At 32.4% G+C, this 25,463-nt stretch overlaps 4 protein-coding genes and 1 non-coding gene across 6 annotated transcripts; 2 read left to right on the forward strand and 3 right to left on the reverse strand.

Moving 5' to 3' along the window:
* The first annotated feature begins 1,617 nt into the window (after nt 1-1,617).
* Nucleotides 1,618-4,640, forward strand: LOC107907706 (ubiquitin-like domain-containing CTD phosphatase). Its single transcript, XM_041089231.1, has 7 exons — nt 1,618-2,145; nt 2,360-2,504; nt 3,180-3,294; nt 3,386-3,449; nt 3,717-3,882; nt 3,983-4,284; nt 4,413-4,640. The coding sequence occupies exons 1-6, from the start codon at nt 1,877-1,879 to the stop codon at nt 4,226-4,228; spliced, it is 1,005 nt and encodes a 334-aa protein (XP_040945165.1). The 5' UTR covers nt 1,618-1,876; the 3' UTR covers nt 4,229-4,284; nt 4,413-4,640.
* Nucleotides 4,641-5,843: 1,203 nt separating this feature from the next.
* On the reverse strand, nt 5,844-7,711 carry LOC107908760 (50S ribosomal protein L30). 2 transcript variants are annotated; one of them, XM_016836025.2, is made up of 3 exons: nt 7,559-7,711; nt 6,278-6,479; nt 5,844-6,187 (listed from the first exon to the last, which is right to left on the reverse strand). In XM_016836025.2, exons 2-3 carry the CDS (start codon nt 6,467-6,469, stop codon nt 6,053-6,055), a joined length of 327 nt encoding a protein of 108 aa, XP_016691514.1. In that variant the 5' UTR covers nt 6,470-6,479; nt 7,559-7,711; the 3' UTR covers nt 5,844-6,052. The 2 variants fall into 2 exon arrangements, with proteins under 2 accessions (XP_016691514.1, XP_040945166.1); XM_041089232.1 differs by having other exon boundaries at nt 6,278-6,484; nt 7,559-7,695.
* Nucleotides 7,712-8,726: 1,015 nt separating this feature from the next.
* On the reverse strand, nt 8,727-13,682 carry LOC107908761 (uncharacterized protein At4g06598). Its single transcript, XM_016836026.2, has 5 exons — nt 13,481-13,682; nt 11,444-12,163; nt 10,528-10,603; nt 10,297-10,423; nt 8,727-9,357 (listed from the first exon to the last, which is right to left on the reverse strand). The coding sequence occupies exons 2-5, from the start codon at nt 12,142-12,144 to the stop codon at nt 9,149-9,151; spliced, it is 1,113 nt and encodes a 370-aa protein (XP_016691515.1). The 5' UTR covers nt 12,145-12,163; nt 13,481-13,682; the 3' UTR covers nt 8,727-9,148.
* A 5,034-nt stretch (nt 13,683-18,716) lies between these two features.
* Nucleotides 18,717-18,790, reverse strand: TRNAR-UCG (transfer RNA arginine (anticodon UCG)). Its single transcript has one exon. It is a non-coding gene; the product is annotated as a tRNA-Arg (tRNA).
* Nucleotides 18,791-20,494: 1,704 nt separating this feature from the next.
* LOC107908762 (MLO-like protein 4) lies at nt 20,495-24,782 on the forward strand. Its single transcript, XM_016836027.2, is given in 16 exon segments — nt 20,495-21,056; nt 21,604-21,661; nt 21,762-21,988; nt 22,053-22,169; nt 22,382-22,442; nt 22,550-22,641; nt 22,769-22,843; nt 22,955-23,040; nt 23,156-23,205; nt 23,329-23,369; nt 23,463-23,633; nt 23,724-23,759; nt 23,840-23,907; nt 23,985-24,045; nt 24,165-24,339; nt 24,342-24,782. Coding segments are annotated over 16 exon segments (1,707 nt in total). The 5' UTR covers nt 20,495-20,918; the 3' UTR covers nt 24,593-24,782.
* Nucleotides 24,783-25,463: the final 681 nt, after the last annotated feature.

Here is a 25,463-nt window from a genome sequence, read left to right on the forward strand (position 1 = left end):
GAATTTTTTTCGATTTTTTCGAGTCGAATCGAGTTTTGCTCACCCCTATTGTTAGGGGCAACACTTGTGATTGTTGTTGTTCCATTAGTCGCGCATGGCAACTGCAACAATGTTTAGGCTTGGATTTCTTTATTACTCGTGTTTAAAGAAAACTTCATGATCAATTAGTTTGTCATAAAAGTCTTCATATGAGATTGTATTATCGTTGGTGCATATTACAATTGATATTTCACTATACTCAAAGCAGTAGCCACAAATAGGACAAACACGATGCAAATAGTCAACCATGTGAAGTCTTTTCTCTATGAAGTAGGCTAGTTTATCTCAAAGGTTGAAGACCCAAGTTTGTGACTTTTTAACAAAGGCGGTGTAGAGGAACTCCCAAGCTCAACTAGTGAAGTTGCCATTAGCAATTGTGGATTTTATTGTTGGGTCAATGGACGCCGTTAAGGCATTTTGGATAAATTGGTCTTGATGAAATCAAATGGTATGAATTTATTTGTTGACGGTCACGAATAATGGTTAAAGGATGGTTTAGAACCATCGAGATGGTCGGAGAGATCATGACCATGCATAAGCTTTAAAAATTATGCATTGAATGTCAAGAAATCGACACTTTCGATTCATTTTATGAGGGGTTAGAAGGTAAGGTTGAATTGTATCACCATAGTGGGGCCACTAATATCAATGTTGATGAAAGTATTGGTGGAGGCTACTTAGTATAGTAGCTTTTAGAGAGACTTGTTTAAGTGTGAGGTCGTGGGAACAAATTAAATCAAACTTTGGTGAATTTTGATAGCTCTGATACCATATAAATATAATGATAAGGAATAAAATGTTGATAATCTTGATTAATTTACTATAAGTTTTTAAATACAAAACAATAACAACAAACTAATAATTATTTTCATAAGATTATCTTATAATATGGGAACATTTTAAAAAAAAACAAAAAACAACTTAATAAAACGAAATCAAACAATTAACAAAAATTAAAGAGACTCAGCAACTCAATATGATTTTCTAATAATATTTTTTTTATATATAATCACTTTCAATCTAATTGTATAATTATGATTTTAGCCCCCCTACCATGCTGAAATTTAATATTTAATCTCACTACCATAATTTGACATAATGTAGTCCTTCTATAATTGATTGAATCATAAGTGGAGTGGCAAAAAACTTATATTCAAGTCTTTAGCTGATACCAATCTCGAATTCAGTCCTTAAACAACCCTTACTATTTACCCCTTGTAGAAAAATGGTCCCTCTATTTTTATAATATTATTTGCATGTCTAAGTTAATAACAATGATTGTTGTTGTCTTTAGCAATGACATTATTTTTTACTATTATTCAATATATTTAGTGTTATGTAAAAATCTAATTAATCATATTCAACTAATAATAAATTTACATGTCACCAAAATACTTCAAATTACTTTCTTAAGTCATGTCTTTACTAATAATTAGACTTAGTAATAACATTATAAAAATACAGACCAAATTGCATCAAATTTAAGCAAAGGGATCAAATCTCAAATTTCAGACCAATAGAGGACTAAAATCAGAATTAGACCCATACAAATAGAGCTTACCCAACAGGCTTAGCTCCAATTGAAGAAAAAAGGGTAAAAATTTAGGGTTTACTGAGACCTATGGGCCACCTTTTACCCAATATAGGAAAAAGCTCAAAGAAGCTTATGGTGATCCAAAAAAAAAAAAAAAGAGTGGAATTTGATCCATGATCCATAATTGTTTTCACTATCAATTTTGTTTGGGTTCTTTATATGAAGGGCAATTGCTTCAGCTTCTACAGTTGAAACTGAGATTCCTTTGTAGTTTGGTTTACTAATTAAACAAAAAAAAGGGAAATGGCCGCCGACGCCGCTGCCACTGCATCGTCTTCGGTGACGGAGGAGGAGCTGACCTTGACAGTAAAATGGAGCGGGAAAGAGTACACGGTTCGAGTTTGTGGAGATGACTCAGTAGCCGAGTTGAAACGAAGGATCTGTGAAGTGACGAACGTTTTACCCCAAAGGCAAAAGCTTCTTTACCCTAAGATCGGAAATAAGCTCTCCGATGACTCCCTTTTGCTCTCTCAGATCCCCCTTAAGTCTTCTCTTAAGATGACCATGATTGGGTACTCTCTCTAATTTGGGTTCTATTGTTTTTAGAATGCTATTTTATGGGAATTTTTAGCTGTTTTGAACTATTAAATTCTTATAATTTTAGTTTCTTTGAAACATGTCGTTGTAGAAAATCATTAATCCTTGCATTGATGAATGTGGCTTTATATGATGGTATAAATAATATTAATTTCAATTGTTCTTCTTGTTGTTGTTATGAATATGTAGAACTGTTGAAGGTGATATAATCGTCGATCCGGTCGAGGCACCGGAGATTATCGATGATTTTGAACTCGGGCAAGATGAAGCTGTTGATATTAAAGATAAAGAGGTTAACAAGCAGAAATTGAAGAGACGTATAGATCAATACAAGGTTAGAATCTCTTCTTTTCATACATCATGTATATGAACCTTGTCGATATGCTTCGTGTGTTCCTCGGTCATTGTTCTTGGGTTGTTTATGTTTGCAATGTCTAAAGTGTTCGACCTTTTATGTAATTCGTATGTTGTTTATGGTGGTAGAAAGTGTTTGAGCTAAGATTGTGAAAGAACGATAATACGAAATTTGCATAGGTGAATTGAAAAGGTTGTCATACATTGTTAGGTTTAATTCTGTTGAGGGGTTTGGTATAACCCTCTTATTATCATTGCATTTCACTAATCATGGTTGTACATATGTATTACTCGAGACCGAGTAGTTATGAACCCTAAACCCTATATTGCATCTTTTTAAACACTCTTCTTTGCATAAAAGTTAATGATTTGTTCTTGTCTTGTTTACATCCAAAGTGTTGATTGTGAAAGATCGATAATACGAAATTTGCTTTGGTGAATTGAAAAAGTTATCATACATTGTTAGGTTTGATTCTATTGAGGGTTTAGTATAACTCCTCTTATTATAATTGCGGTTTCACTAATCATGGTTGTGTGTATGTATTGCTCATTTACTTGAGACCAAGTAGTTAGCAACCCTAAACCCTTTATTGTGTCGTTTTAAACACTCTTTGCATACAAGTTAATGATTTGTTCTCATCTTGTTTACATCTAGATCGAACTAAAAGCTCCGTGCCGTAAAGGAAAGAAACTGCTTGTTTTGGATATAGACTACACTTTATTCGATCATCGATCGTCTGCTGAGAATCCACTTCAACTTATGCGGCCTTGTAAGTCTACTGTCTTTTTATTTGAATTTATATGTTCAGTATGTTTTTGGTAGGTGCTAATGCTGAAGATAACCTTTTTTTCTTTTGGCAGATCTTCATGAGTTTCTAACAGCTGCTTATGCAGAGTACGATATTATGATTTGGTCTGCGACCAGGTGAGTCATTTTCCCATAGCCATCTTAAATTTTATCATCAACCCGTAGCTTACACGGGTATGTTAGTTTACTTTCTCAGTCTTTTTTCATGTTTTGAAGAGTATATTCCCATAGCCGTTTTTGGATGTGCATTTGATACAAATGTTGGACAGTTATTACAAGAAAAAACGAAGAATTTGAACAACATAAAGATGCATGTTGTAAATTTCCTTTGCATATAGTCTGGCTTTCTCGGGTTTCTAAAGCTAAATTTGTATCTCTCTCCAGCATGAAATGGGTTGAATTGAAGATGGGACAACTCGGGGTACTAAATAACCCGAACTACAAAATTACGGCCCTTCTAGACCATTTAGCCATGATCACTGTTCAATCGGATTCTCGTGGACTCTTTGATTGCAAACCACTTGGTTTAATTTGGGCAAAGTTTCCTGAGGTACATAAAAAAACCAAAGTTGCTCTTGTTTTTGCCTCATTAGATTGGTATGCGTAAACGAAAATTGCTGACTGATGTATGGTTTCTTTTATGTATTCAGTTTTACAGTTCGAAAAACACTATAATGTTTGACGATCTCCGAAGAAATTTCGTGATGAACCCGCAGAACGGTTTGACAATTAAGCCATTCCGAAAAGCTCATGCCAACCGAGACACCGATCAAGAGCTTGTAAAACTCACTCGATACTTGTTAGCCATTGCAGAACTCGATGACTTGAGTGCTCTTGATCACAGTAATTGGCAGTTATTCACCGACGACAATGTCAAAAGACGCAGGCATGCGTGACCGACATTGACAAGCACAGAAGTTTAATGTGTTAATAATAATGTTCACTTTTTAAGGTAAATACTATTATCTGGCACCATTTCTGCAAAACCTTACGTTTCTTCCCTTTCTAGGTATAAATAATCGTTGCTTCGAGCGCGCAAGGTTTCTTAACATCCCTAACAGATGTCCCCATCTTTTTCAGGGGTCACGAGCATCTGAGCAGTGACACCAGTAAATGCTAGCCGTTGGTACTCCTCGACGAAGGCGTAACGGCAACTTGAGCTCATGGATTTCAATTTATTAGGCATTAATCCCTCTTTTCCATACATATACATATGTATATATGTATGTATAACGTCTTTTCTTTGTTAAGAAACCCTAAACTGGATCAATCGTTATTACACAATTTAACCTATGGCAGTTTGAGTAAGTGGCTTGTTTTTATTAATGTATCCTCAGCTGAACTTAGTTGTGATTGCAGTCCAATTTTAATCGGTTATGAAAGGAAAAGGATAAATATCATGAAATTTGATCTAATATGTATTGTGATTCATGATTTTATACAAGAAATTTTGATGTATTTTATACATAAACAATTATACTAAATTCTAAATTCAATATGAAAATAAATGTATGTATTTATTTTTTTAGATGTATATAATTGAATCAAAATTTATGTTTCATGAATTATAATTTAAGTTTTAAGTATATAACTATATTAAATTAAAGTTCATGTATTAAATTACACATTAAACTAAAGTTCAAGTATAAATTTAACATTTATCCAAGAAAAAGTTACAATATTGAACTGTAAATTCAAAAAAGAGAATTTGATTTAATTCGGATAATAATAATTTTTATCTTGTAAACACTAAAATCGATTATTTTTTGAATCTTACCTTAACTTATTAAAAAAAAAGCTAAACTCCTTTTAAGTATTTCTAAAATGAATTAAATATTGGTTAACTTTTTTCATAATTAAAAAAAATATATAGTCAATTATAAAAAAAAAAAATTGGTTAACTTTTGTCATATCGTTAATTCTGTGAGATTGGCATGATTAAATGATGTAGAATTAATTTAAAATATGGCACATTTTGACATAAGAATAATTTAAAATAAAGATAAATATCAAAATTATACATTAATCTTGATTTAATGTATAATTTGATACATAAATTTTGGTTTAAAGCAATACTTTTATTGTAATTCAAATATATACATAAAATTTAGATTTGGATTCAATTGTAGACATTTAAAAAGATAAAAGATTAATTTATTTTTATATCAGATAAATATAATCATTTGGGTATCTAATACGTAAATGTAAAATGATGGGAGTATTAATAATGATGTTAATTGCTTGTGAAAATGGAATCAAATCAACATGTCACGTATAAAAATTACACAAAATCAAAGTTCATGTACAATATTACACGTTGGACCAAAGATTTTGAACTTTATCCCTTTAAAATATTTTATTTTAAGTGATGTAGTAGTAACTTAAGCAGTTAAATTTAACCCAAGGCTCATTTTCGAGCTTTCGTGCTGCAGTCCGCTCTATAGAGCACTTTTACAAGCAAATTACTATATATAGGAGAACTACTCAATCACAAGAGCATAAAACATACAATTTCAAACATCAAAATCTTTTAAGAATCTATGATAAAAAAGGACTAAATCACCATGCATGAAAATGCAGAGTTCAATACAGTGTTATTTCGAGTTCACCATTTTTACTCCGATTATTTTCTTCAAACATAGAGAAAATATGTCGAAAAAACCCGAACAATCCCTACTAAAATAGAGGTTCAAAAACTTACTATTGTCGTCTTTATAAGGCTACTTAGTGGAGTCAGTTGCAGAAGCCAGGAGATGATTAATAACGATAAGGGGACGTAGAGCTCGGTGTTTGGCTTCGTTCTCTTTGCGTGCCTTGAACATTTCTTCTGTCTCAACCACAACCAATCTTTTCACCTACGCATAAAATGCCTCAGATAAAAATCCCTAAACTCGGAAAAGAAAACAAAAGGAAAAAAATCAGATAAGGGGTCTATATAGCAATACCTGCTGTAGCATTCCCCGGACGGTGGGAGTGTTCCAACGCATGACAGTGCGGTTACATTTACGTAACCTTAGTGCCTCTAAGGTGTGCCTATGAAGCCTTCGTGTGCCAGGAATTCCCCTCACAAGGGTTATATAGAGGTTCGGGCTCCATGCAACAGGAACACTTGCTTTGAACTTATTGAAAGCACTCATTTCTTCCTCACTGCACTAACCACAACAGAATTGATAATGACAGAGTTCCAATTTTAAATCACCATATAGAACATCATCACATTTGAAATACTTTGTATTTGCTTTAACCATTACAAGAAATCAATCATTTTTACTTAAACAAACAGATAACATTATCAATATCGTGATGAACTTCACAAATATCCCCTATGGTATTCATTAAACCCTAAACCCTTTTTTTTTGTAACCAAGGTATCCGCCACAAGTGGCAGTGAATAATCCCTTCGCTGAAGGTGCTCTTCGAAGAGATAAATGGTTGATCATGAAACATGACCCATTCCCATGAGCAGGGATTGATCCCTCGACCACATGGTTAAGGGATGACGTGAGCAACCACCATATCATAGTTCATGATTAACTCGAAACCCTATTTTAAACCATCATCACATTTGAAATATTTGGTATTTGCTTTAACCATTACAAGTAAATCAATCATTTTTACGTAAACAAATAGATAAGATAACCAATATCATGATGAACTTCACAAATATCATCTACTGACTCTAGATCCTAAACCCTAAACCACTACATTTTTACTTAAACAAACAGATAAGGTAATCAATATAATGATGAACTTCACAAAATATCCCCCTATGGTATTCATGAAAACCCTAGACCCCAAATACTAAACCTTAATCGAACCAAACAGGCCCTAATCCACATATATGTCATACATGAACCCTCCTCCAATCATAACCTTCTTAATTACCACACATCCATCTTTAACTTTTACATCTCCACTACGGTCATTCACTAACAGCCATCAATACTGTAGTTTCTAAGCACCGAGTTCCGGGGTTTCAAGTAGCAGTGGCGTAGCAATGTCTCAATAGCAGGGACGCCGCCGTAAATAAGCACTTTAACCGAAAATAACAGACATAAACCAATAACTTTTAAAAAAATTCTCCTTAAACAGAGAGAGAGTAACAAGCAGTAGGATTGAAAACAGAAAATCAAATAAAGCAGAGTGATGCAGAGGCAGAAACCAGAATTACTCAAAATCTGATGACTCAAGTAGAAATCGATCTTCAATTAGGGTTTCAAGATTACCTTTATTTAATTTACTGGTCCGTCGGAAATTTGAAGGCAAGAGAGGGCTTGGGTGAGGCACCGCCGCACTGGAGGAGGAGGATAGGAATGAAAAGAGATTTAGTGTGGACCGGGAATTTTCAAAGGAAAATCTAGGGAAAAAATTATGGGTTAATTCAACATTTGACCCCTAAATGATAATGTTTTTTTGCTTTGGTATTTAAAATTTTTTAGGTCTCATTTTAGAGAAATTATTTTATGGACCCTCCCACCACATCATTCATGGTCTCTTTTCAATTATTTAATAATATTTCAGCAAATTTTTTTCATATAATTAACATATAATTTTGATAAATTTTTATTCTAAACCCCAAGCCTTAAATCTTCATGTCGATAAAATAATTTATCCTCATTTTGACGTTCAACTATAATTTTCGTCCTATTTTAATTTTAAAAAAAATTATTGACAAGATGTTTAGATAAAAAATGATAAAATAGTATGATCCAAGAATTAAATCACAACAAAAGTAAAAAATAATTAATATATAATTTTATTTGGATAAAACACTAAACCATTTCAGTACAAGTTAAAAATTATATAATTTATGATTTTATATTAAAATTTGGGTGAAGTTTTTATTTCTTTTTTATATATATTTAACAGGTTTATATATACAATTATATAACATATAATATAATGTGTATACTTAATAATAGAAAATGCCCATCATGACTTCGAGGTAAAAAAATAATAAAGTATATTTTAATATTGTAGTATATGAATTTTTTTAGTAAAATTTCGACTAATATTATTAAAAAAACTTTAATTTTGATTTGACAATTATTAAATCGAACTCAACTCAAGTAATTAATCTAGTCAAATTTAAACTTAAACGTTACAAAGTGATTCACAAGCTTAATCAAACTTTCCCTTTTTATTATATTGATGATCAACTCAAGCTTGGTCCCGAATTCCGAATTGAGCTCAAGCTCATATTGGCCAACCTGATTAAATGAGAAAATTTGCATTTTTTATCTCTTTTAAAAATTAAAAATTCAATTTACATCCTTTTAGCACAGAATTTTAGCTTTGATCCTCCGAAAACTTATAGCTCTATCTTCACTCTCCCAACACAAAATTCCCAATTTGCCCCTTAACAAGTGCTATGATATGTATATGGAAGGAAAGTAGAAGGAAGAAAAACATGGATTTTCATTAAAAGCATTGTACAAGAAATATTTTTTTTCCTACCATTTATGCATTTCATAAATAATGCACATCCAAACAACCTAAGGTGACTAACTCGAAAATGGAGGACATCACATTTCTGTATCATATTTAACCACTAATGAAACAGACGAGGGAGTTAAACACGGAACCTGTCCTTATGTTGTTGCTTTTTACCACCTCAGGTAAATCATATGCCCTGAAATCGGGTTTTTCTAGCAAGGACTTACCAGGTGCATATCGAAGATATTCATCGGTTGAAAGAACCGAAAAAGGGAAGAATAAAGACAAGAGGGAGGGGGAGGGGGTTACCAAGAACAGGATGAACTTGGCTTTATCAGAGCACTATGGAAAACATGGCAGTTCCGGCTAATTTTAAATGCTCAAATGCGGAGTGGACCAGTTACAGGAGTACTACCAGAATTGGCATCTTTATGATTAAGAGAGAGGTTTGCAAATTGAGAATCGAGATCTCTACTGCTAGAGCGTCGATGGGTAGATGATAGCTGCTGTTGTTGTTGCGGTTGATTTTGCTGCTGTTGATACAAGGCTCGTAGCCTACTGAGCTCCCTCTCCAATACTTCCTGCTCAACTGTATCACAGTGATTGCATAATTTAGATTTTAATCGATTAAAATAATTATTGTTAATCACAAGACAGATCAATACTGGTTCCCTAGACACATCGGCAGTTTTCTACATAGTTATCATGCTTTCGGAATATCCAATGCATTGTCAAGGAACCCCGGCTCCAAGACACAAGGCATGGACCGCAACATCCTATTTTCCCCCTAAAAATGAAAGAAACACGAATAAATGTGGCTCAACCGTCAGTCAATACCTAGCTAGACACCTTCCTTACTAAGTACAGCAAGATATTTCTACGTTTTATTAGTGTAACAAACAAAATCGTGACCAAAGAAACCGGCATTGTCTTGTAAAGATTTCGCTGTATGTTTTCTTCCTTCTTGCCAACCATTTTAGAACATGACAAGAATCTTCATTTTGTCTTACCAACACTCTCTAACCATCTCAAACCCAAATCTCCAGTCATTTTTTTGGTCAAAGTTCCTCTCACCTATGCTAAATTTTCTTTACAAGCAACTTAATCAGCAACCTATGGATTATAAAAGGGAAAAGGTAGCATTTAGTCCGCGAACTTAACAACTTTACCCAACTTGGTCCTTGAATTCTTTTTTTTGGTCAGCATTAGTCCTAAAACTTGGCAACTTTTCCCAATTTTGATCCCTGTGATGATATGGCATTCTAATATTAGGTGATGAAGTGGCATAATATCAGAGTGCCGCATCATCACAGAGACCAAAACTGGGAAAAGTTGCTAAGTTCAAGAACTAAATGTTGCTTTATCCCATTATAAAATTTGAAAGGGATCTATCACCCCAATGATTCAAATACATATAGGTCCAAACTACAGACTAATTATAAAGGTAGATAAGAAGTTAATATGCAATATGTAATTCAGAAAAACAGCATAAAATCATAGAATTAGAGTTCATAGGTTAGACACATACAATGTTTGATAGCTTTCTCCTGAGCTAAACCCTCTAAGCGTTGCTTAAGAGCTTTGTTCTCCATGCTAAGAATAAGATTCTGCTGGTTGAGAAATTCAAGCTCAGCTGAAACTTCAGATCCTTCTGCCTGTTAATAAGAAACACATGTAGCACTTCATAGTAAAGCGTACTGTTTTGTAACTTCAAGTCAATTTTAAAACGCTTCTATTTGGATTTTGGATTAATACTTGCCTGCAAAGCTTGTACATTTCTTTCTAGCTCAGCTATGTACTGAAGTTTACGCACCCTTGACCGTTGCGCAAATTGCCTGCAATGGACAGTAACAAAGTACTCAAATATAATACTTTCTACCAATGTAGAGCATGCGCATTGGCACAATAAACCATATATGAATTTTAATAAGAAAAATCCAAGAACCATGCAGCAAAAAATAGATCAGAGTCGCAAGTTAATAAAAAAAAATATCAACTGAATAAACAGCAGGTGCAACTAAGTAAGAAATTTGAAGAAGAAAAAAAAAGAATGAAATTGATATGTGATTCCATTTAGAAACAAAAGAAAACATAACAATATCTACTAGTATTATCCTTTTTTTTATTTTTGTATGCAGGAGGAACCTACGAAACAGACTAAAGACAAGCACCAGCATGCTCCATAACATGATAACCAAAGGGAAACCAGAATCAAATATGTCTGTTCTGTGGCTGAAATTTTCCAGCCAAAGAACCAGAGGTACAACAAGGCCAAAAATGCATACAACTAGTAGAAAGTGAATGCAACCACAAGAAAACTCCAAGCAATGCAATCCTGCTGAGCAGCTCCAGCTAGAATCATTTCCTAATCCCATTGCAAATTAATTGACATTTGACAAGCACCTTCTCAATTTGATCATTATAAGCAAAAAATTAATTAATTACTAACAAGTTGCAATATTAGCAACAGTATAAGCAATTGCAAGCATTCCTTGAGCTCATAAAATGTAACTTGTAAAAGATATTGCTAATAGTGTGAGATTTGGATCAAAGTATGCACATGCAGAAAGTAACAAACAGGATCACACAACCAGGAACTCTATATATTCATCATGTTGCTTCAACATAATAATTCCATAACCCCAACAATTGGAACAATAAGATAGGCAACTCACTGCTTGGCACGTTTACTATCGCCATCACATGTAGAAGATTTAGTGTGAGAATTATCCTTTTTCTCAGAAGAAGCTTTTGCATCAGGAGGAGCAGATTCAGCAGAATCTTGTTTTTCACTTGCAGTTGAGAGAGCACCCTCTAGTTCTCGTGGTGCACATGATGATCCTAAACTCTGAAGAAAGGTATTTTCTCTGAGAGAAGGAAGCCTGCTTGGATGAGTCATAACATTCAAAGATGAATCCCATGCTCTATTTTGCTTTACCAAGTTCACATCACTGTAGAGAGAGGAAAGCCTAGCATCTTGAGATGCCCAAGATGGTGTGTTAATCATATTTTGATATCTGAACTCATCTTGAGCTGCATAATCTAGGTTAGGAGCATTAGATGCATCAATATATGCAAAAGAATCACTTGAAGAACGTCGATGACCTCCTCTGCGCACAGGAGTCTCTGGTTCATTAAGGAGATCGTCAAGCCAAGAAGGCTGTTCCTCCATTCGTAGGCTTTCAGAGGAAGTGCATTGGTGATGTGTATTTCCTTCTCTAGGCTTTTGAACTGCTTTTGACCCAATAACACTGTTGGGGACATAATCAGTATATGCTGGGGAAACAGTGGGAAATGGACTTTTCGGAGGAAGTAAAGCATGCTTTCCAGAAACCATAAAGTTCCTTATGTTTGTTGAGCCCTTAGAATTTGCCATGGCCAAGAACCTCCCCTTTCTGCAAAGAGCGTAGGAGAGACAAATCACAAAATTAATTAGTCATGAAAAGAACAAAGGCAAACATGAAGGTCCCACGAAAAGGACAAAAAAAGAAAAAGAAAACTGCAGTGACATTTTCACAAACCAAGAGACTATAAGCCCTCCATTCAACGAGGAAATCAGTTCACATATTGGTATCATGCATCAAACGTACTGTTACATAACATATCAGGTACGAAACATAAAAACATCCATGTCCTGAAGACAGCATATGCAAAGCAGAGAAACCATGCAAAAAAGAACACCATGAATACTATTAGAAATCTCCCTATCTCCATGGAATACCCTTGTCATCAATGCCTATTTTATTGAGTGGTAAGGAGCTCAATGCACTCCGGGTTCCGACCTGACTCGATCCCGAATTTAGTTGGGACCTAATATATCAAACACCAGGGTCTCAAACCAAAAAATAAAAATAAAAAATACCCTTGTCGATGTGTAAATTATATTCAGATCCTGTTCAAAAGTATTCGCTGTTCTCATAGCACTGTAGCAAAGACCAATTTACCAAAAAAAAAGCGTACTTTCACCAGGAAGTAAACCCTTAATTTGCATGGCCCAAAATAAATTATAAAAAGCATTAAAATAAAAACAACATATAAAGAAAAAATATCACCACAAATGCATATCCTCCCCATTGAAATAGCCGCAGATAATACAGCAAACAGATCAAGACAATCCTCACAAAAAAACCTCTAAACATTAACAGTATAATTCGTTGCCTTAAATGACACTCTTCAATTTATTCCAAAAAACTTGAAAAAAATTCAAAAACAAAAAACAAAATCTCTCTATATTAACTTAGAATAACGTTTCGGGCACTATTTATAGCTTCTCATTCTGAACATTAAAGGAAAATCAATTAAATTGTGTTCTAAAAATAAATATAATAATAAATGACAAATAACGTTAGCTAAAACTAAGTGAAAATCCAAATACTGAAAACTCTTGATTCTTTCGATTTTCCACGATTCCTCATCAACCAAAAGCATCATAATATCAATATGAATAAATATGAAATTATTAAAAAAAAAAGGAAAGAAAAGGCCTAAGAACTGAGATTAGGTATTAAAAAAATGGAAATCATACAATGTAAGAGATGAACAAAAAAAAACTAAAAATATATATATTCGAAGATTTAGCAGAGGAAGATTGATTTCTTGAAGTTAAGAAGAAGAAAAAAAGAAAAACAAAAAACAAATAAAAGATATTTTATGTTAAATTACAAAAATTACAACAACAACAAAAATCACAACAACAAAAATGAAGAACTTACCTTTCAGAAATTGAAGAACTGAGATTTGAAATCCAATGTTTCTAAATCGAAAGCTAATTATTTCCTACTATTTTTTTCCCTTCTTTTTAAAGTTCTTTTTCTTTCTTTTTTGAAGGCGTTTTCTCCCTTACTCTGTACTTTTATTTCTATTTCCCCCCCTCTCTCTCTCTGCGTTGAAGACTGGGAGTGGGAATCAGGGACTATACTAAAAAACATAAAATCTGAAACAAATTAGAAAAAAAGATATATTTTACATTTTACCCCCTTTAAAATACTAATATTATATACTAGCCCTGGCAAATTCTTTTAATTTTAAAATGTTTGTTAATGATTTTGTCTTTAGTTTTTTACATACTTCTAAATTGTACAATTTTGGTCTAATTATGTTTTAGTCCTTATATTAAACTAAAATTTATAGTTTAGTCTTTTTTCTCTTTTGTTAACATATGTTTTACATTTTACTTTTACTATGTTATTAGTAGGTCCGAGCTTATAGCACCATTAGTTGATGACGTTAAAGTGATGAGGTATTTTTTAAAATAACCTTAAACATTTAGCTAAAATGTAAATAATTTTATCGGTTTAATAAAAAAAATACTCGTTTTTTCACTTCAACGACAATAACTAATGATTTTATCAATTTAGTAGTGGGTTAAATTGTGTCAAACTAAAATAGAATGATAAAATATCGAATTTAAGCATAATAAAGAGGATAAAATCATAATTAGATCATAATATTTATATAATTATGTGATTATATAAATTATGATATTTCTTTTTAACTCATCTTAATTGCTATAATCGGGGACGAAGCCAGATTCTTTTTCTTCAAGAGCAGAATTAAATTATATACTTTTTAAAAAGGTCTGAACGTAATTTTATCATCATGTTAACTTACAATTTTATAATTTATAGATAGATTAAACTAATATTTCATAATTTTTGAAACGGCCTTATTTTTGTTATAAATTTTTAGGGCAAAACATAATTTTACTTTTACATTAAGTTACAAATTTATAATATTTATTTCACCGTTTTAAGGCCAAGGTCCTTACGTACCCCCAAAATCGTTGCTGGATACGATTATGGCATTTTATTAATTTGTTGTATAAGAAAATATGTTATTATATTTTATACCCTTAAGTCACAATTTAGCCTCTAAAATTTCTATTGTCTCGCAATGGTATTTAAATTGTTATTTTCGTCTTAGTTTACTTTTTTTAAAATATTACCAATAAAAACGTGACATATGGTGCATTCTTATTGGATATTAAAATGAAATTACCAGTTCGATTTTCTCATAAATAATGGAATTATAAATTAATATAAGGAAAAATTACACCTTGACATTTTAAAAATGAAAAACAAATATTTTTAATCTTTTAAAAATGATAAAATTATATTTTGTTCTCTCAAAAATTGTTATTTTTTTAAAAATATGTCATAAATTCCTATACTTTTCGTAAATTTGGAATTTAGTCCTACTTTTCAAATTTTAAAACTCAAATCTAACTATTAACAATGTTAAAATTATTTCGTTAAATTCAAGTTTCATTATAACGTCATTTTTTAATTACATTGCTATCTATTGAGTTTTTTTTTAATTTCAAAAGGTCATGTCAACAATTTTAACAAAAAAACTATCAGTGTTAACAATTGGACTCGAATTTTAAAATCTGAAATGTAGAGGGACCAAATTTTTAAAAATAAAAGTATAAGAATCGAATTCCAATTTTATAAAAAGTACAGGGACCTATTGCATATTTTAACCTTATTTAGGGGGGTGTTCGAGAAAATGGTTGGATTTAGTCAATAATGAGTTGGGAAGTGAGTTTATTACACGTAAAGTGAATGGGCAATGCGGTGCAACTTGTTTTTAAATCATTATTAATATATCAATGCGTGATGAAAATAAAAGTGTTACAAAAAATAAAACAAAGGAGAGATGAAAGAAAGTGCACAAAGGAAGAAAGCCAACCAGACTCCAACAACATCAAAAAAAAGCACACAAAAGGACAATAATTTTCGGGTAAATTCGGTGTAAGGTTACTAAATTATTAGTAAGTTTATGTTTTAGTCATTCAACTTCAAAAAGTTATAAAATGATCATTGTCAGAAGTTTTCATTTAAGTCACTGAACTATTTGTTTTTATTCAAATTATTGGACTGTTAAGCTTTTTTGTTAAAGCCTGGTTGGTGAGCTCCAAGTAACGATTCGATAACCAGTATAGTGGATTAGTGCCCATCAATGAGTAAAATAACATACTTTGGATCCAAATTGATCTGACAGTTAGTGTTGGAGATTGGAGAAAAAATTTGTTTGAATTTTGGTTCCTAAACTGATGTTGTTCAAAGCTATTTCATTAAAAAAAAAGGTGAATTGTAGAAGAGAATAGAGAATAGAAATGAGAGTTATCGGTTGGTGCAGGCGGTGCAAAAAAAGAAGGTCATATAATAACGATTGTAACAATCAAGTGACTTAAATGTAAACTTTCGAATAGTTTAATGACCATTTTGTAACTTTTTAAAGTTGGGTGACCAAAACGTAAACAAACAAATAGTTTAGTGACATTAGGAGTAGTTTATCCCAAGCACATATATTTATATCAAAAGGAAATTGCAATTTTAAATGAAAAAAAAAGAAAAAAAAACTTATATTTTAAAATGAAAATACAATATTAAAAAAATAAAATAAAATCAATTATTAAACCGGTTAAATCTTCTATTTTCAATTTAATTGATTTAACCGATTCAACCAATTGATTTAATAAATTACTATGATGTAAAAATGTTAAGTACGGTAACCGTCAACTTCTTAATATAGTGATGAGATAATACGTTGTATGGCAAGAAAATTAGTTAACATACCTTCCTGGTTACAATTTCGATATTGAATAAATACTAAATTGGTTCCTTTAAAAAAACTTAAAGTATTTTAATCATTGTCAATTTCAAAAGTGAGGACAATTAATCTAAACGTTAATGTTCTTATGAATTGTACGTAATTTTGATTGATATAATAATAAACTTAGCCCTTAAAAATTACATATTCTATCAATCTAATCTCGATTTAATAAAATTAACCCGCAACATTTTTCATTTTTTTTGTCAAATTAGTCCTGATTTAACGAATTTATCCTGCAACATTTACAAGAGAATGCGTAAACTTTGAGGTACCAATCAAAATTATGTACAATTGATGGAAAAAAATAACATCACAATTAATTATCGTTAGTAGCTCGCTTTCGAAATAGATATGGATTAAATTGGTCTGATTTTTTAGAGGAATTAATTTTCTCAAAATCAAAATTAAGAAGAATCGAAGAGATCTTTAGATTTAATCGAAGCCTAATATAATTACAATATATTGGCAGGTTTCAAACAAACAAAAAAAAATTGCAATTTAAAATTTTCCCCATAAAATTTCCATTATACCTTATAAAATTTTTAAAAAATTAATTATGCCCCCTCAAAAATTTAAAAGTTCGAATTAAGCCTTCCAAAAGTTTTAAAAATTTTAATTAAACCTTCAGAATTTTTTAAAATTTTCTCATCAATCCTATTAATTTTTTAATTAAACCCCCAAATTTTAAAAATTCCTATTAAATCCCTAATTACTTTTTTTTATAAAATTTAAGTAAATCCCCAAAATTTACTGATGGTCCACCTACCATTCCATTACCAGCAATTTTCCCCATGCTTTTTTTATTCTTTCATTGATATTTAAATATTTTATTATTTTTTGGTAGCCCATTCTTTAATTGATATTTCAAGCAAATAAATAAAAATAAAAAAAGGTTAAAAACCTTATTCTGCAACAAGTTGCAAGCCACAAGATATACTAAAATAGGGAGGAGATCTGACTCTCACTATAACTTTTTACAACCCCACTACTTGCTACTTTTCTATTTTTAATCCATAATTTATGTTTAATATTAGGTCCATTTCAGCTATTAGACCATGTACTTTGCCTAAGTTCTAGATTTGGTATATGTACTTTAATTTAATCAATTTTAGTCCCTATACTTTTTGAATTAGCCAATTTTAGTCCCCAGACTTTTTGAATTTTGAAGTTTTAGTCCTGACCAAACAATATCATGGTTAAATTCTGCTATTAGTCTTATATTATACTTAAAGTTGTAGATTTAGTGCATGTTCTTCAACTGGATCATTATTAGTTACTATAGTTTTCAAATTTCAAAATTTTAGTCTTAATGCAAACGATAGTCGTTAAATCTATTAACTAGTTTTTTTGTGAGTAATATGTTCGTCTCATCAAAATTTGAAAAATAGCATAACTTGGTTTAAAGAATTTAATACCTACCAATTTAGGGGTGAGCATTCGATCGAGTCGAGTCGAATCGAGTAAAAATATTTCGAGTAGTCGAGTTGACGAATTTTATTTTAGTAGCTGAACTCAATTTGACTAACCAGCAACACACCCCCTCAACTATTTCATATATTAAATACTCAGTCCATCTAAACTTGTTTAAAAGTTGGGTTAAGCCATCAATATCTAAAAGTTTATCCAAAATTATCGATTTTTTCAATTTGATTTAACCGATTTATGAATCAATTGATTTTATACCTCTAATCGAGCCGATTCTTTAATTGATTTTCAGTTCAGTCAATCCATCAAATAACACAATAGAGCAGAAAATACTACAGTTATCCAAAAGTAAGTAATATATGGTTGAGACAAGTAGGCAAGCACTTTCAATACAGAAAACAACATATGGTTTGCTTGCCCTACAAACATTAAATGCCAATCTATTCATTCGTGTACAAAATTTGGTTTGTCATATAGATGGAAAAAGTGTGTAAATAAAGAGGAGAGAAAGGGAAATATGAAAACAACATTTCATCTACAGTTTCACTGTCACAAGCAATAACATTAGAAAATCGGGTTTGGTTGGTTTTGAATATATATGGACATTAACCTCATTATATGTTCTTATCATATATGTTATTTTTTAATATAATGTCTAGAATTACCCATAATCCATCTTAATCCTTAAATAGGAGAATAACGTGTTTCAGTGCACTCAGACTCATGACATCCTACATTGGCAACAATATTGATGCTAATCAAATTAAGACTCAATCGAGATATAGGGTTTTGGTTTTATGTTGTTAATGAAGACGTAGGTTGGAAACTAAAAGAAAAACCCAAGTCCAAACAATATATAAAAAAAGCAGCAGATTTGGGCCTGGAAATAAATAACCAAAAAAGTAGCGACCACAGTGGGAGTCGAACCCACGACCTTCTGATCCGAAGTCAGACGCGCTAATCCACTGCGCTATGCGGTCTTGAATGGGTCATATGATGATCATAGATATATTTCATGGTTATACATTTTGACGTGTTTGTAGATCTACTTTGATACCCACTGTTCAATTTGGTACGTGAACTTAACAACTAAATATATTTTTGTCCCTAAATTTAGATTCTGTTAAGATTTGATGATGTGACCAATTTTTTGAGATATAATTGGATTGATCGGTTGAACTAATTGGACCGAGAATAGACCAGCATACTGATCAAAACAAAGGGTTGAACCAATTGAATCGGAAACTATTCGAAACTAGTAAAAATCGAAAACTGAGACAAAACCAATAGTTGAATAGGTTGAACCAATTTAATAATTTTTTAAAAAGAATTTCTATGAAATTTTAATTATTGTTGGTCTAGCAATTAAACCGATCAAACCGATTGAATCGAGAACAATCTAGTCAATTCAGCTATTGATCCAATTATTAAAACACTATGTGACATTTTAAGATTGTATCATGTCATCACATAAAATTTTATATAATCTTTTAAAAATTTCAAGCGATGATGTGGCACAATCGCAAAGTGCCACATCATCAAATTTTATACATTTCAAGTTCAATGACCAAAATAAATCCAATTGTCAAATTCGGGTACGTGGATAAAAAAATTATTATTTTTAATAATTTCATCAAATTTTATATAATTAACCCAACTGAGTTAATTTAATAATAATGATCACCAACCAATATTTTGAGGTTCAGGGCATAGGTCGGCTGAGCTGCTCTAGCTGTAATATTTTGTTCTGCAAAGACATTGTTTTTAGTTGTAAAAATAAGCATTTTATGACCATAAAAATATCTATAAGTATTTATTTTATTGTCAAAAATATGATCTCTTTATGTTTTTTTTAGGGCAAATGATCAAAAAAATTCTTTTTTTTTAAATTATCGAAATGGGTTAATTATTTAATTATTTATCGAAATGGTTAATTTTTCGCGAAATCACGTCCACGTCAGTGCGATGTTAGGGTACACGCCAGGAAATATAATTAATTTTAAGCATTGTATCAAAAAGAACATATATAATTAAAAGGGTAAGTCCACAAAATTACTAAAATATAAGAGTTGATAGTAGAATTTGGTCATATTTTAACAACTTATTAAATTTTGTTCAATAATTGTCTTTTATGGTATCAATTAATAAACTTTTTTGGATCATGTGGTCTGCTTTGTAATTCTCCCCCAAAAAAGAATAATTAAATTTTGTACCTGAATTAATATTTATAATTTTATATTAATCAAGGACCTTCAAAAATTATTATTTTATTAAAAAAACAAATAATAATTTCCATTCTCAGATTCTACAGAAATATGCATGCATGAGCTTTATTATTTATTTTGCCAGATCTTCAAGGTCAAATTCTAAGAAAGGTCCTTATATTATATATTTTTGACAAATTTAGTCTTTTTCATTATAATTTAATCATTTTTAGTCCTTTAATTTTTGAAACGTGTATTTTCAATCTTAAAGTCAACCTTTTCTGTTAATTTAGTCCAATAATTTGACAAAGTTAAGCAAAAAAAAAAAGATAAAAAATAGAGAAAGTAAAACAGTTAAAAAAACACAATAGAAGGACTTTCTATACAATTTTACCAAACCTCAATTATTTTTTGCCAACCAATTATATAATATATAAATAATGGATCTTCATAGCTCAAAAAGCACCCAGAACAGTTAAAAAAAAAAAACAGACTTTCATCCTCCCATGTGAGTAGGTTGGATTTGGTGAAGCATCAAAAAAAAGAAGGAAGATTATTAAATTTTTTTTATTAGAATCGATTTTCAATGCAAAACGAAAGTGGGTCTGTTTGCAAATTCACAAACAACGACAAATCAATAATCATTAAACTAATTGTTCATGAACACTTCCCATGTTCTCTCTCTCTCAATCTAAATGACCATTTTAAACAAATAAAAAAAAGTTTCAATTCTTCCCTTCAATCCCCATTGTTTAATCTCTTTACTACAAACCCCCATTTCCTTGTTTCCTGGATCTTTCGTGTTTTTTTTTGCCAACTGGGTTCTTTATTTTCTCTCTAAAGCTTTCTTTTTTTTTTTTATAACAATGGCGTTAACGTGAAGTGAGAAAGTTAAGGTTTTTCAATGGAAGAAAACATGGGGAAGATGATGATGGAAGGAAGGTCTTTAGCTGAGACTCCCACTTATACTGTTGCTACTGTTATTACAGTATTGGTTTTTGTTTGCTTTTTGGTTGAACGCTCCATTTATAGATTTGGAAAGGTAAGTAGCTCTGGGAAAATGAAAGTTTTGTTGTTTTGGTTCATTTAAAGGTAGCTATAGATTTATATGATATGTTTGGTTTCTGGGAAAATGTGGAAAACATGATAGAAACTCTGGTTTTGAATGCCGACTGTTGAACTACTCCATTGTTTAGCTTAAAAGAATTAAATCTTTTCTTGCTCTGGAGAAATCATGGAGGCCAGAGTCGTATTTTGCCATTGTACATTAGTACAAGGCATACGTGATATTCACGTCTCATTGTTTAATTATTTTATCACATATATCAGCTTTTAACAATACAACTGGATCAAAATTTTAACTTAAAGTATCAATTTTCTATTTGATATAAGGATTAATTTACTCATTTCTAAGTAGAAGGTGCAAAATGCAATCCGACTACTAGCACAGGCCTCCATAGTGAATTTGGTTCTTTTCTCTTTTGTTTCATTTTCTATTTTATGTGCATTGACTTAATGAAACATATACAGAAACATGACTTTTAGTAATTTGGTTTATTTTATCTGAATTTGATTCTTATTCTGTATAGTGGTTAAAGAAAACAAGGCGAAAAGCTTTATTTGCTTCATTGGAGAAGATTAAGGAAGGTGAGTAAGTAGTTCATCGAGGTCGGGGTCATTTCGGTTGATCATGGAAGCATTGTTCATATTATGATTTTTGAGTAATTTGGTTCTTTCTTCATGTTAGAGTTGATGTTGCTCGGTCTTGTATCGTTGTTGTTAGCACAATGGGCGCGATGGATCTCGGAGATTTGTGTAGATTCATCTCTTTTCTCTAGCCGGTTCTATACATGCTCCGAGATGGATTATGACATGAAATACAACATGTTTCTTGAAAGTACTTCGTCTTTCCCGAATGAGAGTGTCGTTCCTCCGAAAGGACTAAATACTCTTGCATCACATCAATGTGGCGAGGTAAAATCACTCCTCGTTTTAGTGTCATTGAATTAGTTGTCTTACCGATAACGGTTGAATACAGGGTCGTGAACCGTTTGTGTCATTTGAAGGCCTTGAGCAACTTCACCGGTTTTTATTCGTTCTTGGTATCACTCATGTCCTCTATAGTTGTCTAGCAGTTGGCCTGGCTATGAGCAAGGTACGGTACAGTCTCTATCTTTCTAATAACCTGAGATCCAATCGAATTCTGCATGAAAGTTGAACATCACCATGGTCTTGTGTAGCTCGATTTAGATGACTTTTTTGTTAGTTTTGTTGATTTGCATTGTGTATTTATTGCTTATATTGTATGAAATGATGTCCCCTGTATCGGAAAAGTGGTTAATGATGTTGCATTCTGCATCGATGCAGATTTATAGCTGGAGAAAATGGGAAAACCAAGCCAACTCCATAGCTGATGGGAATTTACAAGGTATGTAATGAAATGATGATAAACAAGGCCTAATGGCCGTTCCTCGAAACTAGTTTTCGTTTGATCATCGGTACTTTTTTTCCGATTACGACTTCCCTTCTGCGTAGCAAAGAGAAACAAAGTGATGAGGCGACAAACTACCTTTGTTTTCCATCACGCATCTCATCCATGGAGCAGGAGTCGGATTCTCATTTGGATGGTGATTCCCATTCTCGATGTTTTCATCTTTAAATCGCGTTTGCATGCTCGTTAGATTATCTCTTATATTTCCCGATATCGTTTCGTTTCAGTCTTTTAGTTATTGATTTCGTGGTTTGTGCGTACAGCTTTGCTTCCTACGGCAGTTTAAGAGCTCTATAAGGAAATCCGATTATCTCGCACTACGTCTCGGTTTCATTGCTGTGGGTTATTTATGTTCCCTTCATTACCTATGTTGCTTACTTTCTCAGTTTACCATTCGCCGAGCTCGTTATAACTATATATTCTCATTTTTGTGCCTATTGACTTTTCAGAAGCACAAGCTACCATTGTCGTATGATTTCCATAAGTATATGGTTCGAAGCATGGAAGACGAGTTTCATGGCATGCTCGGTATTAGGTATGTGCTCATACAAATTGGATTTCTACTGGATCGTATTTTGCTTGCTATGTCTCGATGCCGGTTATATATTTTGATACAAATCAATGTAATCGAATTGTGTTTCGGTTTGCAGCTGGGCGCTTTGGGGATATGCAATAATTTGCATCTTTGTGAACATTCATGGTAACAATACTTCCTTCTTGTTTCTTTGTATATATGTTTCGGTTTTACTTCCTGAATCAAATAATAGAAAAAAAAACGGCCATTCTTTGTGATTTCGGTTTTACTTTGCCTTATGTGCTTCAGGATTGAATATTTACTTCTGGCTATCTTTCATCCCTGCCATTGTAAGTACTTACCGACTCAAACCCGAAATTTGTTCTCGGAGAAAACGATGGAAATGAGACTATGTCTTACAAATTTATTTCAAATGTTTGAAGCTTGTGATGTTAGTCGGGACGAAACTTCAGCATGTTGTTTCCTCATTAGCACTCGAGATCGAGGAACAAACCGGTCCACCCACTGGAGCGCAAGTAAAACCACGAGACGATTTGTTTTGGTTCGGGAAACCGGATATATTACTCAGGTTGATTCAGTTCATAATTTTTCAGGTAAGACCCTATGCTTTACATATTATGTCTTGTGTATGATTCGGATTAGTATCGATATCCGGTTTTATTCCTCGTTTTTTGTTCATGCAGAATGCCTTTGAGATGGCCACCTTTCTTTGGTCATTGGTAAGCTTTATGTTCTAGCCCGTTTTCGTTTAGACTATGAATAGATCGTTTGCTAATTTTCGTATTCTCGATTTGTCTAGTGGGGATTCGAGCAAAGATCGTGCTTTATGAAAAACCATCTTATGATAGTCCTCCGATTGACTTCGGGGTACGTTTTAGAGATTCAATAGGAAACTTTAATAAACATTTTCGACTATAATGTGATTTCGATTTTCGTAAATGCAGGGTTCTCGTTCAATTCTGGTGTAGCTATAGCACGGTGCCTTTGAATGTAATCGTCACACAGGTTCAGAAAACTTTACTTTTTCATCACATTGCATAGCTCTCTTCTTCGTGTTATCTTGCCCAAACCCGACGAGTATGCATACCCAACATCGTAACTTTCGATATATGCATGTTTTTCAGATGGGATCACGATGTAAGAAAGCCTTAGTTGCCGAAAGCGTACGGGAATCACTTCATAGTTGGCGTAAAAGAGTGAAACAGAAGTCCAAACGTGAATCCGTACACTCACACACCGCGAGATCCGTGTGTTCGCTCGAATCAATCATCGATGATGAAAGGGACGAAATCACCGTCGGACTTTATCGAGAAGTTCGTCCATGGAATCGTTGAATCAAGTAACGATAACGTCTTCGGAACAGGCTGCGGCCATTCTCGGGACGTCCAATGCCGCACAAGATGCGGTCTCGTCGAGGGTGGAGGAGTACTTATCGGAGTCTATAAATATTACTACATCACAGCCATTGCCCATTGATGAAGAAGAAGATAATCAAGGCACTGCTGAAGAAACAAAAGTTGACACTCTATACGACTTGTTTCAAAGAACCTGAATTAATTTAAAAAGGTTTAATTATGCTCTCAGTCCCTGTACGAAATTGTGCCTAAAGTACAGGAACTGGGAGTGTAATTAGACCGTGTAAGAATATTTATTTTCTTACCACCTTCTTTAACATAATTGTAACCTTAAATTTAGCCTTTAGATGAAAGCCATATAAAAAACGACTTTTTTCCCAAATTTAACGGAGGAATTTACTTGAAAAGTCTCTCTATTATGGTAACTTGATCAAATTAGTCCCTTCACTGTATTTCTCATTAGATGTGTTCATGGGCCGGGCCGGGGAAAAAATCATAAGCCTGGCCCGGCCCGGCCCGAGAAAAATCATAAGCCCGGGCACGGCCCGGCCCATTTTTTAAATAAATATTAAAATTTTATTTTAAAAATTTAAAAAAGTATTTTAAAAATATTTTAAAATAAAAAAATTAAAAAATATATTTTAAAAATATTTTAAAATTAAAAAAAAGTATTTTAAAAATATTTTTAAAATTAAAAAATTAAAAAAATTAAATATATTTATTATATCGGGCAGGGCCAGGCCGGGCCCGGGGCCAAAAAAGTTGTGTCCGAGGCCCGGCCCATTTTCTAAACGGGCCTCGTTTTTTACCCAAGTCCATTTTTTGGGCCTATATTTTTACCCAAACCCTCCCATATTTCGGGCGGGCTATCGGGCCGGGCCGCCCGGCCCATGAGCACCTCTATTTCTCATTGGTTTTTTGTCTCATTATAATTAATCTGTGAAACTAATGAACAAACATAATTTTGGTGATGAAAGTGTTGTCCCTCCGAATCACAAGTCAGGTTTGTCTTTTTTTTTTTAATTTAAATTGAATAAATTTATTCAATTCGAAAAAATTTAGATTAAA

The sequence above is a fragment of the Gossypium hirsutum genome, chromosome D02 (genome assembly GCF_007990345.1).
Source record: "Gossypium hirsutum isolate 1008001.06 chromosome D02, Gossypium_hirsutum_v2.1, whole genome shotgun sequence".
Taxonomy (NCBI): Eukaryota; Viridiplantae; Streptophyta; class Magnoliopsida; order Malvales; family Malvaceae; genus Gossypium; species Gossypium hirsutum.

Excerpts from the sequence above, each read along its gene's own strand:
- LOC107907706 (XM_041089231.1), top strand. The coding sequence starts at position 1,877 with ATGGCCGCCGACGCCGCTGCCACTGCATCGTCTTCGGTGACGGAGGAG. Across the intron at positions 2,146-2,359 it reads CTTAAGATGACCATGATTGG|AACTGTTGAAGGTGATATAA; the intron begins GTACTCTCTCTA and ends ATGAATATGTAG. Across the intron at positions 3,450-3,716 it reads ATGATTTGGTCTGCGACCAG|CATGAAATGGGTTGAATTGA; the intron begins GTGAGTCATTTT and ends ATCTCTCTCCAG.
- LOC107908760 (XM_016836025.2), bottom strand. The coding sequence starts at position 6,469 with ATGAGTGCTTTCAATAAGTTCAAAGCAAGTGTTCCTGTTGCATGGAGC. Across the intron at positions 6,188-6,277 it reads TCCGGGGAATGCTACAGCAG|GTGAAAAGATTGGTTGTGGT; the intron begins GTATTGCTATAT and ends TTTTATGCGTAG.
- LOC107908761 (XM_016836026.2), bottom strand. The coding sequence starts at position 12,144 with ATGGCAAATTCTAAGGGCTCAACAAACATAAGGAACTTTATGGTTTCT. Across the intron at positions 10,604-11,443 it reads GATAGTAAACGTGCCAAGCA|GCAATTTGCGCAACGGTCAA; the intron begins GTGAGTTGCCTA and ends TGTCCATTGCAG. Across the intron at positions 9,358-10,296 it reads GGAGAAAGCTATCAAACATT|TTGAGCAGGAAGTATTGGAG; the intron begins GTATGTGTCTAA and ends ACTGTGATACAG.